Source organism: Pseudonaja textilis, chromosome 1, assembly GCF_049901715.1.
Source record: "Pseudonaja textilis isolate UNSWEBS1 chromosome 1, rPseTex1.2, whole genome shotgun sequence".
NCBI lineage: Eukaryota > Metazoa > Chordata > Lepidosauria > Squamata > Elapidae > Pseudonaja > Pseudonaja textilis.
In genome coordinates this window covers 164,750,102-164,766,850 of record NC_141990.1, presented here as the reverse complement: position 1 = coordinate 164,766,850, position 16,749 = coordinate 164,750,102, and the positions used below count along the sequence as shown (strand labels likewise).

General features: G+C 39.9%; 2 protein-coding genes across 9 annotated transcripts in view; both read left to right on the top strand.

Annotated features, from left to right (window-relative positions):
- The window catches only part of UNC80 (unc-80 subunit of NALCN channel complex), a 185,781-nt gene extending 170,988 nt beyond the window's left edge, over nt 1-14,793 (top strand). For all 3 annotated transcript variants that reach the window (XM_087941122.1, XM_087941060.1, XM_087941004.1), the window contains 3 exons: nt 6,420-6,631; nt 7,936-8,004; nt 9,252-14,793. In XM_087941122.1, coding sequence (XP_087797248.1) covers nt 6,420-6,631; nt 7,936-8,004; nt 9,252-9,524 — 554 coding nt within the window. In that variant the 3' untranslated portion in view covers nt 9,525-14,793. The remainder of the gene's footprint in view (nt 1-6,419; nt 6,632-7,935; nt 8,005-9,251) is intronic.
- Nucleotides 14,794-16,238: 1,445 nt separating this feature from the next.
- Nucleotides 16,239-16,749, top strand: part of RPE (ribulose-5-phosphate-3-epimerase) — a 45,485-nt gene continuing 44,974 nt past the window's right edge. For 4 of the 6 annotated variants that reach the window (XM_087942015.1, XM_087941974.1, XM_087941853.1 and 1 more), the window contains exon 1: nt 16,239-16,392. In XM_087942015.1, the coding sequence (XP_087798141.1) occupies nt 16,271-16,392 (122 nt within the window). In that variant the 5' untranslated portion in view covers nt 16,239-16,270. The remainder of the gene's footprint in view (nt 16,393-16,749) is intronic. The other 2 variants (XM_087942078.1, XM_026707755.2) reach the window with 1 other exon arrangement.

Here is a 16,749-nt window from a genome sequence, read left to right as displayed (position 1 = left end):
ACCTGTGAGCCCTCTCAATATTTTGTTTCAATTTTATCTCACTGGAAATTCATGAAATCATCATCTCTGCTGGCCACAGCCTCTCATTTCTAAGAATATTCCAGGGAAGGGAATGGGAAAGCTTTGGCATTATTTTCCAGCTATCTAAAAAAAAGTTTTAGTATTTATAAAAAAGAGAAAAGTTGAAAAAGATTTGTTAAGAATGTAGATGAACAAAAAACTCTGACAGGTGCCAAATGTCAGCCTTCAAGATTTTCTCCCTTTGCTTTTCATCTTTCAGCTGTCATAAGTAATGGGGGGATGGTTGTGGGAATTGAGCTGGAGGTGTTACAAAGCAGAACTGTATAAACTGGGTGGGGATACATTCTTGCTTAGGTTTCTATCCTATGCTATGCGCAGCTGCAACCCTTTATCAAACTATGTCAAGGTCAACAGACAGAAGCCTCATCACCACCTGGAGATGCCCACATGATGATATACACCACTTTTAATTGGATGAGCCAATTGAACTATTGGGGGTGGGAACGTTGCCATTACTTTGTATGGGTGATTTACGCGCCCATTTTCTCAGATTCAGAATTCTTTTGTTGCTACCACTTGATTTCCAGTAAAAGATATCTTTTCTCAGTTTAATGGAGTCTAAGTATTTCTTTCTTGGATTTTGAATGGAGCACCAGCTGACATTATTCTGAATCTCCACATTACCATCCCACCCAGAGAATTAATAAATTTTCTTCCGAGGGGGTCTGAACACAATGTCAAATCCAGCCAGCGACCAAGAAGATCTGGGAGCAACTGGAGGACAAGATTCTCTGCTGCTAGAGGAAGCAGGGGAAGCCAACTTGTTAGCAGAACTAAATCTTGGGGGAAAACCAGCTGTAAAACCCAAATGGTCCCTGGGAGTCGGTTGGAAGGATCCTGAAGAAAAGCCTTCTCCAGGAGTGATCATTACTCGTCGGCGTGGAAGAGAGGAGCCATGGCAAGAGAAGGAAAGAAAGAATTTTTTACTAACTCAAGCCATGCATCTTCTAAATGAAGCTATTGGACAACCTCAAACTGATCAAAGGTATGAGGGAGAGGAGGGGGAGGCAGCCCCAGCCAAAAGAATAAGAGCAGCCACCCCCATAAATCAACCTGGGCTAGCGCAACAGGCAATAGCAGCCCAGGGGCCCCCAGCGGGAGGAGTAATTGCCAGAAGAAATAGAACTCCAAAGGTGCCTCCATTGGAAGTAAAATATGGGGGGAATCCCAAGGAGTTAGGATTCTTCCTGGCACAAGTCTGGAGCCATATGGAGGAATATGGAGGGGATTTTTCCTCAGAAGCAGCTAAAGTTAGATGTGTTACCAGGGCTCTGGAGGGAACATCTGCAAAGTGGATGGTGACTTTGCATAATGATAATGCCCTCAGCTGATGAATTATGACCTGTTCATGACTGCGCTGCGGACCAGGTTTGAAGACCCTCTTGCTGAACGTAAGGCCAGAATTAGGATGAAGACCATAAATCAGGGGTGGAGATCAGTGGCCGACTACACCCAGGAATTTAGAGAGCTGGCATGTCATATTCGAGGCTGGTCCCAGGGATCCCTGATAGAAGCTTTTAAAGATGGGTTGAATGAAGATGTATATCAAAGCTGTATTGTCAGAAGAGACCCCAGTGAGTTGCAGCTGTGGTACGTGCTGGCAGCAGAGGTTGAAATTGATGTGACCCGAAACAGACACCGGGGGGGGGTTGGTTGGAGCAAGTCCTCCCCCAGCAGCCCTCGAGAAGCCTTAAAACCTCAAAAGGGAGGAATGGCGGCAAAACGCAAGACTACTGCTTGCTTCTGATGTGGGAAGGAAGGTCACTGGCCTGCAGATTGCTGTGCCAAGCTAGAACCAAAGGGGGCACCAGGAGGAGGGAGAAAACCTGAAAAAAAACCCAGCAAAGCCTCGCAAAACGGCGCTTAAAGCAGAGGAGGTTGTAGAGATCGCCCCTCTGAAAGGAGAGGAGTGGGGAAGTCCAACCTCTTCTGAAGAGAGTGAATCCAAATCGGAAGTCGACTCACTGGTAAGTCCAAATAAGGGCCCTATGACCATTCCAGTGAGATTAAGGGTACCCACGTCAGGAGCTAGAAGAGCTGTGGTCATTTATCGATAAGAATTTGGAACGTGGTTTCATCCAACCCGCTAGACCCCGGGTAGCAGCCTCAGTATTGTTCCGTGAAAAGAAAGATGACTCCCTTCATTTATGTGTTGACTACAGAAACCTGAACGCTATTTCAGTGGAGAATGTGTACCCCCTCCCCTTGATGAAGGATAGGTTGGCCCATTTGGCCAAAGGGAAAATTTTTACAAAACTCTACTTGAGAGAAACATACTACCAGGTTTGAATTAAGGAAGGGGATGAATGGAAAACTGCTTTTAACTGCCCAATGGGTTGTTTCCAATTCAACGTTCTTCCATTTGGTCTACAGGGGGCCCCTGCAGTATTCATGCAAATGATCAATCAGGTGTTGCATGAATATATATACAAAAGGGTGTTGGTTTATCTTGATGATATTCTTATCTACACAGAGACTCGTGATTAACTTGTGAAACTAGTGCGGTCAGTTCTGGAAAAACTTTGAGCTGCTGAGCTGTATGCAAAGTTGTCCAAGTGTGAATTCCACCTGGAAAAAAGTGACTATTTAGGTTATCGCATCTCACATGATGGCATAGAAATGGATCTGGGGAAGGTTCGTGCCATTTTGGAATGGGGCCCTCCCCGCACCAGAAAACAACTTCAACATTTCTTGGGATTCGCTAATTTTTACCGTCAATTTATCCCTGCTTTTGCTAAGATTGCAATGCCTATCACAAATCTCCTAAAAACCAAAGGGGAGGTGAAACCGCAGCCAAGGAAACCCCTGGAGTGGTCCATGGAATGTCAAGCCGCTTTTGAAAAGCTGAAACGACTGTTTGCTGCTGAACCAGTACTCAAGCTGGGCATGGATGCTCCTTTTGTAATCCAAGCCGATGCAAGTGACGCAGCAGTCAGGGCGGTGTTACTACAAGCAAACGAGACGGGAACTCTGCAACTGTGTGCATATACTTCCCGTAAACTAACTGAAACTGAAAGGAGATGGGCCATCTGGGGAAAAGAAGCTTTTGCAGTTCGTTGGGCTTTGTTAACCTGGAGGCATTTCTTAGAAGGGGCAAAACATCCATTTGAGATGTGGACGGATCATAAAAATTTGGAAGCTTTGAAAACACCTTGGAAGCTGTCTCCCAAGCAAGTTCGCTGGGCGCAGTACTTTAAGCGCTTTAATTTTTCATTGAAGTACATTCCAGGGGAGAAGAACTTCATGGAGGATGCTTTATCTAGATTACCTCAATATAATAGTGCTCACCAAGAAGTGGTACAACCGATTGTCCCAACAAAACAGTTGGCAGCTCCAGTGGTTACCAGAGCCTAGAAAAAGAAGAAGGTTGATTTATCAAATGATTTGACTGCACAGTTAAGAGATGCTCTAAAACTTGATGATTGGTTCCTTGCTCACTCAAATAACTGTACAGTTAGAGATGGATTGGTATGGGTGGGGGCCAAATTTCTCAGCGAAGCTGAGAAACCAAATATTACAGCAAGCTCATGACTCTAAAGCCGCTGGTCATTTTGGATTCGTGAAAACCTTACACTTGGTTAAAAGGCGATTTTGGTGTCCTACCTTGAAAAAGGACATTGAGACTTATGTAGCTAGTTGTCCTATCTGTGCCTCAGCCAAACGGCCTCCTGGTAAACCAGCCGGCTTACTACAAAATGTGGCGAGACCAACGGCTCCATGGAAGGAAATCTCTATGGATTTTATAGTGGAATTACCTGAAAGTGGGGGGAATACAGTTATTTGGGTAGTAACTGATTTGTTTTCCAAACAGGTACATTTCATACCTTGTCTGAAAATCCCATCTGCAAAAACGTTGGCTAAACTGTTTATTTTACATATCTACAGGTTACATGGGGTTCCTGAACGCATAATCTCAGACAGGGGTGTCCAGTTTTACCTCAAACTTTTGGAAGGAGTTCCTGAAGTTATTGGGCTCTGCCCAGGGCTTAAGCTCCGCCCACCACCCACAAACCAGTGGGGCTTGTGAGAGGACTAACTCGGTATTGGAACAATATCTTCGATGTTATAGAAATTATCAGCAAGATAATTGGGCTGACCTATTGCCATTCGCTGAGGTGGCATATGATAATTCGGTACATAGTAGTGGTACATAAAGTGGCTTCAGGACAAGACTTTGTACCCATACCCAAGCTTCCACAGGAGAAACCTAACCTTCAATCATTAGATGAATGGATAACACAGCTCCAGCTTACCTGGCCGGTTACCCGTAAAGCATTAGATGGTGCTCATCAAGCTCATAAAAAATTTGCAGATAAAAAGAGAACTCCACAAAAACCATATCAAGTGGGTGACCAGGTCTTTTTATCCACCAGATATTTGCAGACCACACAAAAGTCAAAAAAGCTTGTACCTAAGTATGTTGGACCTTTCTCAATTGAATGAATTGTGAACCTTGTGGCAGTCCAACTGAAATTACCAAAAACTCTTCGACAGATCCACCCTGTTTTCCACATTAGTTTATTAAAACCTGAACATACCTCCGACTTGAGACCAACTCAGGTTGATCCCCCTGTACCACTGCTAATTGAAGGTGAACAACATTTTGAAGTTAAAGAAATTTTGGATTCTCGAAAACGAAGGGGTCGACTCCAGTATTTGGTTGCTTGGAAACATTTTCCTCCTTCCCAGGCTGAGTGGGTGAATGAGAAGGATGTTAGAGCTCCTACACTTATCAAGGCATTTTGTACTAAATATCCTGATAAACCCTAAAAAATTAGTATGTTGCTGTTACATGTATATTTTCTATTACCGTGTATTTTTATCTTTTTTAGGACTAATGTCTCTTTTCTAGGAGGGCCAAATGTCAGCCTTCAAGATTTTCTCCCTTTGCTTTGCATCTTTTGGCTGTCATAAGTAACGGGGGGAGGAGGGGGGAATGGTTATGGGAAGTGAGCTGGAGGTGTTACAAAGCAGAACTGTACAAACTGGGGGGGGGTACATTCTTGCTTAGGTTTCTATCCTATGCTATGCGCAGCTGCAACCCTTTATCAAACTATGTCAAGGTCAATGGACAGAAGCCTCATCACCACCTGGAGATGCCCACATGATGATATACACCACTTTTAATTGGATGAGCCAATTGAACTATTGGGGGTGGGAACGTTGCCATTACTTTGTATGTGTGATTTACACGCCCATTTTCTCAGATTCAGAATTCTTTTGTTGCTACCACTTGATTTCCAGTAAAAGATATCTTTTCTCAGTTTAATGGAGTCTAAGTATTTCTTTCTTGGATTTTGAATGGAGCACCAGCTGACACCAAGCAGATTATCCCTGATTATTTTTTCCTTTGATTGTATTTCTATTTCTGCGGTCTCTCTCTCTCCCTCCCTCTCTCCCTCTCTCTCTCTCTCTCTCTCTCTCTCTCTCTCCCTCCCTCCCTCCCTCCCTCCCTCCCTCCCTCCCTTCCTCCCTCTCATAAATTATGTTCATAGATTGCATTCCATCCAGTAGTAGGATTCAGCACTAGTTTGGGTGAGCCAGTTACCACCACCCTGCCCCAGTTATTAAAATGGATCCTGGGTGCTACACTCCAATGGAGAAATTGGCAACAGAGCGGCCAGTACAAGGAAAGGAGAAGGCTGCTTTCCCTCTTCCTTCTCCCTGCTCCTTTCTCCTTCCCTTGTACTAGCCACTCCATTGCCCAGGATCCATTTTGATAGTGGGGAGCGATGGCGTAATTTAACAACCAGTTCACGCAGGGTCAGGTTGGCCGTTGTGGGATGCTTGTCCCACATGTATGGCAGAGCTGGAAGACAGGGTTGGGCAATGCATCCCATGACCTGACCCTGGGTGAACTGGTTGTTAAATTATTTGAATCCCACCACTGATTCCAGCCATACAAATATTTCCCTAATAGTTTTAAATATAGACACAATTATGCATAAATAAATATAATAGAAATCACAGCAGCAGCAGCAGATAGAGGCAATGTTGTATGTAATTCTGTACCCTGGCCTTCCAGACCACTGACTTCAAGCAATTGTAGACGGAAGATACATAGAGACTTGTTGCTGTGAACAGGTGGAGTCCTTAAAGTTCTGTGAAATCCCCAAGGTCCAAAATATGGCAACCTCTGACTAAATGAACATTTCAGTTTCAAGGAAGTTCCTGGTATCAATTTCAATTTGGGATGGGAGGTTTGATGTAAATCTATTTAGGTAGTAGTTTCAGGAGCTCCCTTTTAAGATTAGCAACTACTTTTGTTAATATAATGATGACACATATTCAGATTCTTTTTTGATCCTTATGTATCTATTGCTGCTTATTACTTGCAGTGGATCAAAAACGATCTGTAACCTTCACTGAAGCTCAGTCAGAAGCATCATCTTCAAAATCTGATCCTACACCTATTCCAGCCCAGCAGCTACAGTGCAGCAAAAGGATCAGCCCTGCAGAAGGTAGCAAGCAAGCAACCAATAAATCTGTTGTGAAGTCATCACCCACAATTATTGCGGCAGGTCTCCATAGTCAAATCTCTTCTCACCAGGTAATTTAATAAAGCAGAAAAGCATGCTTGCTATTTCCAATGGAATATGCCCTTTAATGGTTGCAAGTACAGTTTGTACCATATTTTTCTTTACATGTTAGTCTTTGGTTTCTCATATGGTATTAAGCACAGTGTATCTTTCTAATCTCTTATTCCAGCTATAGACAAACGTATTGCTATCTGGATGTTCTATCTTACAGTTCCCACAATTCCATCGCTTTATGGACCTATGGGAATTGGATTGTCATCTGGGAAACTCTGGTGGCAGTTTAGAGTTTCTATACCACAAATAACTGTATGTGTAGCCTTATTAGTTGGGTACTAGGTTCAAATTGGGAGTGCTGCTGCTGTACTGATCTCCCCGCTGTTCAGTGGTAGCAGTTACTCAGTCTGATTCTGGATCAGCAGTGAATTTTAAACATGTTTTTAATAGGAATGGAATCAGAGGTGGCCTGGCAGTTCATAGCTCCCATGACAATGGAACCAGTACCTGATCTTCCAGGGCCAACTTATGCAATAGACCATATGCTAGAGCTAGGATATCTGATTCAGGATAGATGTAATGTGAGCTGAGGTTTGGAGAGGTTGCAATCTGTCTCCTGTCATGATCAGATCACTCTGTGCTGTATCCAGGGTTACTAAACTCTGCAGGGAGGATGAGTCTATTCAATCAGTCCATCAAATGGGATAGCTATTCTTGGCTTCCAGAGGTACTTGCGATGTTGCTTGGGCTGTAATGGGAGTTCCACAGAAATATGATTTGCCTGCTAGACTAGAAAGAAACAACAGTTTTGGACAAAACTGAGCAACCTTTCCTAGTTCAGAGTGCAAAGGAGCTCCCGAAACAAACCAGGAGAATCTAGAGCAGAATGAATCAGGCTGAAAATGCACAAGAACTCATGTTCTAGCCCAGTGCTTCCTGGTTAAATTATCCCGAATTGGATAAGTGTTTTTTCTCTGAGTAACAGCACAAATGGTGCTGGAAAGTATAGAAAGTAAATATCATTTTACTAATTTGTAAGCATTTTAATAATACCTAATCTGAATGTTGTTTTGATGCAGATATAATAAATGTATTGCATGTATTGAATGTTATTTGGTGTTTATGCATACCAAAACAGATGTATGAAAACAAAATTTCATATTTACCTGACATAACATTACCATACTGCAGATTTCCTTTCTTTTGAAATATAAGGAGTCATTTTCTTATATGGAATAAAAAAGGGAAAACTCAAATAGAATTATTTTGTATTAAATGTTGAATGTGCCTTGATTGACTGACTGATTGATTATATTTATAGCTCACCTTTTCTTCAGGAGCTCAAGGAAGTATACATGGCTCCACCTTATCAGCCAAACAGCCCTGTGAGGTAGGTTATTGTGGACTGGGGAGTTGAATATATATCTCCCAGGATAGCTAGTTTTTAAAAATACATAAACATGAGAAATGTGTACTAAGTGAACGGGAATACTTTTTAAAAACCCAGAACAGGTTGGAATTTACAGAGTATTCAAATATTATTAATAAAAAAGCTCACTTAATATTATATAAAATGATAACATAGTTTTTTAATTACATGTCTTTAAAATCTGTTTTTTAAAGTGACTAATAACTTCTTTTGCTTTTTGCCATAAAAGATTTGTTGGAAGGCTAAATGACTATTAATGATAAGCATGTCAAATCAAAATTGGAGAGGGTACACCTTTATTTCTTATGCACTTTTAAATTCTGATGTTATTAAAGAAGAAAATTTTATGTAAAATATAACATTCTGCTTTGGAGGTAATGACATTTGTGGCAAAAGTTGTTGAAACAGTGAGAAATATCTGTGACAAATATGGGGCAGGTAGGGTTTTATGCAAAGCGAAAAGATTGTGGTAACAACTAATAGAGTGGTGAAAGGCAGGAGAAAGTGTATTTCACTTTCAGGGAAGTGAAAGTCAGGGAAACAAGAGAAGATAATTTTAATAATGGGAAGTGGGAAATAGTAATGTGAGTTAATAAAGGATTCTGTTCTTTGTATTTTTTTAAATAATATTTTTATTAAATATTTTTTTAAAAGAAAAAATAATTCTAGAAAAAGAAAAATCAAAGAGAAAGCTGAAAGTGAAAGAAAAGAATAGAAAAGAAGAAAGATACAAAGGCAAAGAAATCTTCTTTTCAGCAGTTTTAAGTACAATCATAAATTACCTGTTACTCTGATTACAATATAACTCTCTTCTTTCTATAGTCTGTAATTCCTAATCATCAAAACTATAAATCACAAATTCATTTTTTTCTGTTTCACATAAAAATTTCCAAAAAGGAGTTTGCTACGTGTGGAAAAAGATAGCCTCTAATTACAATAAAGTTTCCATCTATCTGCCATTCTATAGTGACTTGCATTACCCAGGCTACCACTATCTCAAGGGAACTCTTGGACAATTCCAGATATAAGCTACCCATAGTTGTTTTGTAGAGGGGTGTGTGTGTGTGCGTGCGTGTGTTATTGTGATAAAATATTATGGATCCATATTCATAGATTTATTGGCTTCCCAGAATTCCCCTGTGGTAAGATGGTAGGCCAATGAATTTAATAAATAAATAAATAAATACATCCACTTCTATTCATTTCAGATTGAGACACTTGCTTCTGGAAAGGATACAAAAAACGAGGAGGATTCAGAGCAAAAGCCAGCACTTGCTCATAGTACTTCTCCAACTACACAGCTTTCTGACGCTGAGGACTTTACAGGCTTAGAAACAACCAGTTTATTGCAGCATGAAGATACCGTGCTTCATATAAGTGAAGACAATGGGATGGAGAATCCCCTTCTTTCCAGCCAGTTCAACTTCACACAAGTTGAGATGGGGCAAACTGATGTTGTCCTGGATGAATCACATGTTTGACTTGAAAGAAACAGAAGTACAATAGAGGAAGCAGAGACTTTCCTCTAATCTCCATAGCTCTCTATAAGTAATGTAAGTTAAGAAAGAGCACTTTAAAAACAATGAGAGATATCTCATATCTTATTGGCGGGTTAATATATTTCATAATTTGTAAGTAATGCCTTTGGAAGATCTAGTTCAGTGGTGGCTAACCTTTTTGGGCTCCTATGCCAAAAATTGTGTGCGCATTTGTGTGCTCGTTCTCGCATGCCAGCACCCAGAATGCAATGCACATGTCCCCCCCACACCCCCTGCACATGCACCTCACAGCTGATTTTTTGGCTGGTTTGAGGCCCTTTTCAGCTTCCCAGAGGCTTGAAAAAGGCCTCTGCAGGCTTTGCAGGCCAAATAATAGGCCTGTTTCATCACTTCTGGTATTACAAGAAGTGATGAAACAGGCCTATTTTTCTCCCTGCAAAGGCTGCAGAAGCCTTCCTCAAGCCTCTGGGAGACCCAAAAAGGCCTCAAACTGGCCGAAAATCAGCTGTCAAGCGCTCGCATGCGCAGTGAGGTAAGTTTGCCTGCAGCTCGTCTGCCAGCATAAATGGCTCTGCGTGCCACCTGTGGGACACGTGCCATTGGTTCGCCATCACAGATCTAGTTAGACTCAGGACACACTGTAAGATTGAAGAATAACTTGGAATGTTCTTAGACACAGAACTTATTCATGACATTGGAATTTTCTGCTTCTTAGACTCTCCAATAAAATATTACATTAAACATGACAGGCAGAAAATGAGCACGATCTTTTAGAAGGCAGGCCACCTTAATATCTTAAAGTTTATTTTTGTAATCTAGATGGGAAACAGATACACAGAGTATATTTATCGCAAACCTTAATAGCAATCATGCTACAGGAAAATTTCATGACTCTATATTTCAATCAGCTATAGGACACAATTTATTTTCACACCTATATAAGTCTGCAGGTGTTTGTGAATCTGTGAAAAAAACATATATGCATTATTTCTCTGTTTGAACTGTATATCCAATGGATGATTTGCAATCTAAATGAATATGAATGTAATCATTAATGTTTAAGTAAATAGTAACCTTTATATTCTGATGTCATGTTGCTATAAATTAATAACTTTATTTAGTTAATGTTTAAAGGTTCTAAATTGGATGTAGTATCAGCCATACATATAGCCTATCATAAGAAGCAAAATTTTAATTATAAATTAACTGGGGGTGGTTTTTGGAAGCTATGCAGCAAAAAGATTTGGCAAAATTAAAGTTTTTACTGTTCTTCTTAACTCCCATTGCTTTAAACCAATCTAACCTCTACATGCTGGGGTGTGCTGCTTTCACTGTTGTTATTGTTAAAGTTAATATAACTGTATACCACTTTTTAAGTGTTGCTAAATCTATGATTTGATTTAATTCTATATTGGGGTTCTCACTGGCTTTGGAAGATTGAAGAATCATTTTTCAAGAAACATACTTCCTTTTGTAAATTTATATTCCTTATATTTACTGAATGATTGTATATAAAGTGAATAAGAGTTTAATGGTAGTCAAAAGTATTTTATGTTTATGTGCATTATGTAAATATGTATGTATGTATGTATGTATGTGTGTGTGTGTGTATATATATATATATATATATATATATATATATATATATATATATATATATATATATATATATAAAAGGTTTAATGCAGCCTTCCCTAACTTGGGGCCAGCTAAAGATATTGGGACAATTTCCAGTCCATGAAACACCACTGTGTTGGGGAAGCTGGTTTATGATGATAGAATGAAATAGGTTTTACTACCTTTTTTATCTCAAACTCACAGTAGTACTTTCTGCTTGTAATAGAAGTGTGTTGGATACATTTGATCCATGGGAAACTTGTGCAATTTTTTTTCTTTAAAAAAAATCATTTTTCTTTTTCTCTTTATTTATTTATTTTTTGTCTGAGTTTCTGGTTTTCTGCCTGTGATGAAGGTTTCAGATTAACTGATGGACACTGAATATCTATAATAAGGAAGTGACTTTGCAGCTATCGAGTACACATGTGTACAAACATTTTACATAAATACTTATCAGTAACAACTTTCTATTTGAAGGAAATAAACATGTATTGCTATATGTGCATTTATACATATGTTGATATAGCTGAATACAGTTCATGTTGAAAACTTCTAGTTGAGGGAGAAAATTTTTATATAGGGCATGCATTTTTGTAGCATGCATGCTCCAAATGTGGTTCTTTGTCGTCTTTGAAATGACCTTGAAAACAGATAATAGAATAACAGAGTTGGAAGGGACCTTGGCATAGTCCAGATAAAGTGACATAAGCAACTCCTTCCATCATATGTGTGAGGTCCATCAATCCAACTATGTGTGTAGGACTAGGGATGAAAAAAAAACCATGCTGGGTGGGTGGGGGGAGTCGTTTCCATTCTGGGAGATGGAAAGATTGATTTTGTGGCTACTACCATGTTTTCCCGAAAATACACCCTGCCCCAAAAATAAGCCCTAGTGAAGGGTTTTTTGGGGGGTGGGTCTGATATACGCCCTACCCCCAAAATAAGCCCTAGTGAAGGGGGTGGGCATGGCCAGCACAGAAGGCAGCCCTTCCCCAGTCACCTCATGGCTGCTCAGCCCCTTAACTGGACCCGCAGATCAGCTGAGCCAGCAAGGGCCGGGAGCTGCCTCTCATTTCTTCTCTCTGTTCTTTTCAAGTGATCAAATGTCACTTGAGAAAAGGACGTACATCCCAGGAATGCAATGCTGAAGGCTCGGGATGTGTGTTTGGGATATCCATCTGTGTTGAGCTTGAGGAAAGGATGACAGGCAGAAAAATCCCCCTCCCCATTTTTCTGCTGTTCACCAAAAAGGCTCCATTCTGAGCCTTCACTATATCCCAGGATTGCAACAATGATGGCTCGGAATGGAGCCTTTTTGACGAATGGCAAGAAAATGGGGAGAGGGATTTTTCTGCCTGCCAGTCTTTTCTCAAACAGCACAGACTACCAGCTTCGTGGATGGTGGGATGGCCTGGTGTGACCATCACACTGTTAAGTAAGCAGTGCGTGGGGCGTGTTGCTGGGCCTACTGCTTTTTTTGTGGCTGCCATTAACAGAAAAAGGGGCGCAGTGGGTAGGGTTGCTGGAGCGGCCACGAGGCTGTTCTGCATGGATGGCAGATGCGACCATTAGGTGAGAGCGTATGGGGCACATGGGGAAAGTTTCTCCACCCTTTCTTCCCCTTAGACTTATCTTCTCACCTCGTGCAGTCTGCACTGCAAGCAATGAGGAGGCCAAGCAATGTGTGGAGTGTGTTGCTTGGCCTCCTGCTGCTTTTGCGGCTGCAAAAGTAGCCATGCTTGCTGGAGGCGGAGGTCTGAGCGGTATCCACAAAGCAGCTGCTTCGTGGATGGCCTGCTGTGACCCTTCAGGCAACTGGCGCAAGGGACCACTTGCCCCCCTGCCTCCTCCTGGTACATGGGGGAGGAAAATGAAGACATCCCCCAAAAGAAGCCCTAGCCATTTGGGGGGGGGGCGGTGTCAAAAGAAAATAAGACCTGGTCTTATTTTCAGGGAAACATGGCATATCCATGGCATTCCCTATCTTTTCAATTAATTGATTTTCACTGTAAAATGTGAATATACCATATTAAATGAAAGCTAAGGAGATGAATGTTGATTGTTCTATTAAAACAGTCAAAAGGAAATGGGAAGAGGCCATCAATACTGAGGAATAAACACACTAAAAGACTTTTCACCTAATCCTACAAAGCTCTAGAAACCTCTCTTGTGGCTACTGTAAAAGGTATATCTCATATATGTATGAATGCACAGAACACAAATAAGACACATTGAAAATAACATTTTAGGAACAATGATGACTGTGAATCTCTGTATCAAAGTCAGTTATTACATTTCATTTTTAGTGTGACCCAGAGTAAAGTACTGAATACATTTTAGCAAGCCATAATAAAACCTTAAAAATATGCCTATTGTAATTTTAAGTTGAAATTTAAAATTACATTATTGTAAAAAAAATAGCCTGAAATAGCTATGATTGCTCAAGCAATTTACTGATAGAAGCGTGTGTTTTTCTTGTGCTTTTTTAGTTGCATTGTACTAACTAAAGGCACATAGAATTGTACTCAACAAGAATTTATTGCTTTCCTCCATTGCTATACTGATAAATATGTATCTGCTATGAAGAAACTTAATTTTGCTTAGTGTTAAGAGGCCTTATGTGTGAATAGTGTTGTTTTTAAATGTGTTGTTTTAGATTTTTATATTAACATATTATTGGCATTATTAAAATATTATGTCCCTTTCTAAAAAACCTGTGATATCAAGTTATGAAATTACAGCCATAATCCCAAGTTTCCTGTAAATTCCTCCTTCAACATGTGCCTCCCAATATTTTTTCAAGCAGTGCCCAATCCTTGTCCAGTTTTATAGAAAGGGAACATTGTCTTGCTAATTTATATAATCTCAGCATATATATGTGTGTTTTTCTTAACGTGACCATAGCAGTGCTGAATGTTGCAGTATTCATGTTTATATATACATGCATAAGAATGCCATCAGATATGTTTGAAGAATGCTGCTGTAGGGTTCCCAAGAAATATTAAAGCTTGGTTTGATTATAACTTCTGTAGAATTTTACAATTTTAAAAGGAAGAATTGGCATTCAAAAATATAAATTAGCACTGTCTTCAGAGACAAATAATTTTAAATGTCCAAAACAGCTTTATCTGCAAAGATTTCAATTTAATGAATACTTTAATTGCCAAAGAAATTCTGTATTTCAAAATATTTACCAAGGGATAAGGTATAAAATGTTTCCATTGTTTACAGCAATGAATATGGTTAATAAATGATCTCAGGATAATAACAGGAATGTTATCTTTGCATTGATATATGCTATATTTAAGAAGTGAAAGAAGGGCTATTTTGCCATAATTAACTAGTGAAAAATATATTGAAATTGAATGTTTATTTATATGAATCTTAAAATCAATCTGTACACATTAAAAGCTAATTTTTAATTAAAAATGGAAATGAAACCCCACTTGAAAGTTAAAATAAAATTTGTTTAAAACTATGAGATCAAGAGATAGAATTAAACTGTTAATAGATTTGTAAAGTGCACCAGATGACCAAAGATGAAGGATAAACTATAGAAATGTCTGAATTAAGTTTATGAAAGAGATTATAATAGTTTGTTTGAAAATGCATAAATAAATTGTCTACAAATACATCATTATGCCTGAAGATATTTTTGTACTTATGATGGTGATAAATAATTTTAAGATTTATGTGACTTCCACGCATGGGGCTTTGCACAATCCTGATTCTGCTTAAGGAAAGGTATTTTATGTGTACAATTCAGACAGTTCCAATTCTATTGAATTCATAAAAAATTAAATTTTAACATACCATAAGCTTAAGAGAACAAAACAGGATGAACAAAAGGAAGAAGGAAAAATAAAGCATAAATTAAATTTTTTTGAAGAATTTAGTAACACATTTTCCACTCCCCTTTTTTTCCAGCCACTAAGCACACATTGAATATTTATGCTATGCTTTTAGTATTTAATATAAAGCACTGGAGATCTTTGTTCTGTTTAAGTCATTTAATGTTTTTAGTTTCTTGACTCTTTCTAGAAACCATTTCTACATGTTTAAGTCTGCCTTGTAATATATTCTTCATAGGGAAGCAATTTCTGAATCAGTTTTGTCACTGTTGAATATTAAACTATTTTGATCTCCCAATCTTGTTTTGTCAGAAGTTTCACTTTTCCAGGATTGGGCTCTATCAGCATCTACTTTAATCAGTTGATCTTAGCCAAAAGATTGTGATACTTTTCATTTATAATTTTTGGAATTATTCCCAATTTAAAAATTGTTTCAGTTCAAATTTAAAATTTATTTATTTTTCCTGAAAATTATCATGTATACTGCCGAATTTTTATGAAACAAATAATTTTGACACACTCCCCTTATCTAGACTGATGATAACCTAGACAATGTGTTTGATGTTGATATAAGTGCTTCATGTTTTTCCTATTCAGATGCTAGAAAGTTTGCAATTGTATAGAAGACCATCTTGGAACTAGATGAAGTCTTTTGGTTGCTAATGTTTGAATATATGCAAAACGCCAAAACCTCAGTTTTCCCCCAGTAGATTTCTTGGAACTGACACAATTACTGGTGATTTCGTAACTGCACATAAACCAGCAAGATACCCAGTATATCCCATCGCAGACCAGTATCTCTTGAGACTTGCTATCTTTCTCTCTTGAAACTAATCTTGACATGCGCACCATGCATATCCAGATTTAGATTTCGAAATTAAGTGTCCGCAACGCAATTGCAATTCTTTTCACTATTCGCACGGAGAAGACAAATAAGGTGGTCGGTTCGTCCTCCCTTTTGGGGCTTCCCGAGATCTAAACAGCCTGAAAGGCCTAGCAATAACTGGCTCCACATAAGACGCTGACCCACAAATCAAGGTTATTAATTTTCGGGATTCCCCAGCTGAACCAAGTAGACTAATTCACGGTTAACGTTTTGCAGGTGAACTCCCCTGACGCCTAGGCGCCCATTTTCAAAGCCAGACCTTCAAAGAAGAGGAAAACTACATTTCCCAACAAAACCGCCTTCCGCGGACCGGCGAAGGCCGAGTTCCTTCCGGGTCGGTGTGAGTTCCGCTTCTGGACCTCCGAGAAATAGTTATGGCGTCGGGGTGCCGGATAGGTCCTTCCATTCTGAACAGCGACCTGGCGGCTCTGGGAGCCGAATGCAGGCGCATGTTGGACTGCGGCGCAGACTACCTGCACCTGGATGTAATGGACGGGTAACTCGCCTGAGGGCCGGGGACAGGGTCTCTCCCTCCCTCGCGGAGGCGGCCGACGCCTGTCAATCGGCTCGGCTTTGTGGTAGTAGTAGATGAAGGTCGTGATGGGGTGGGGTGGGGGGGAGGGCGAAGAGGTTGCCCTTCTGATTGGTTCTGGGCGGCTTAGACACTTAGGCTTATATATACCGCTCCATAGTGCTTTACAGCACTTTCGGTCAGTCAGACGACATCTTCGCTGTTTTGTGAAACAAGCAGCACATTCCTGGCATGTTCAGTGCCAGCAGGTTTATGCTGGGATGGAAGGGCGGGGGGGCTGCCTGTATCATAACAGCCCTAAATCACGTGAAGAGCTGCGGA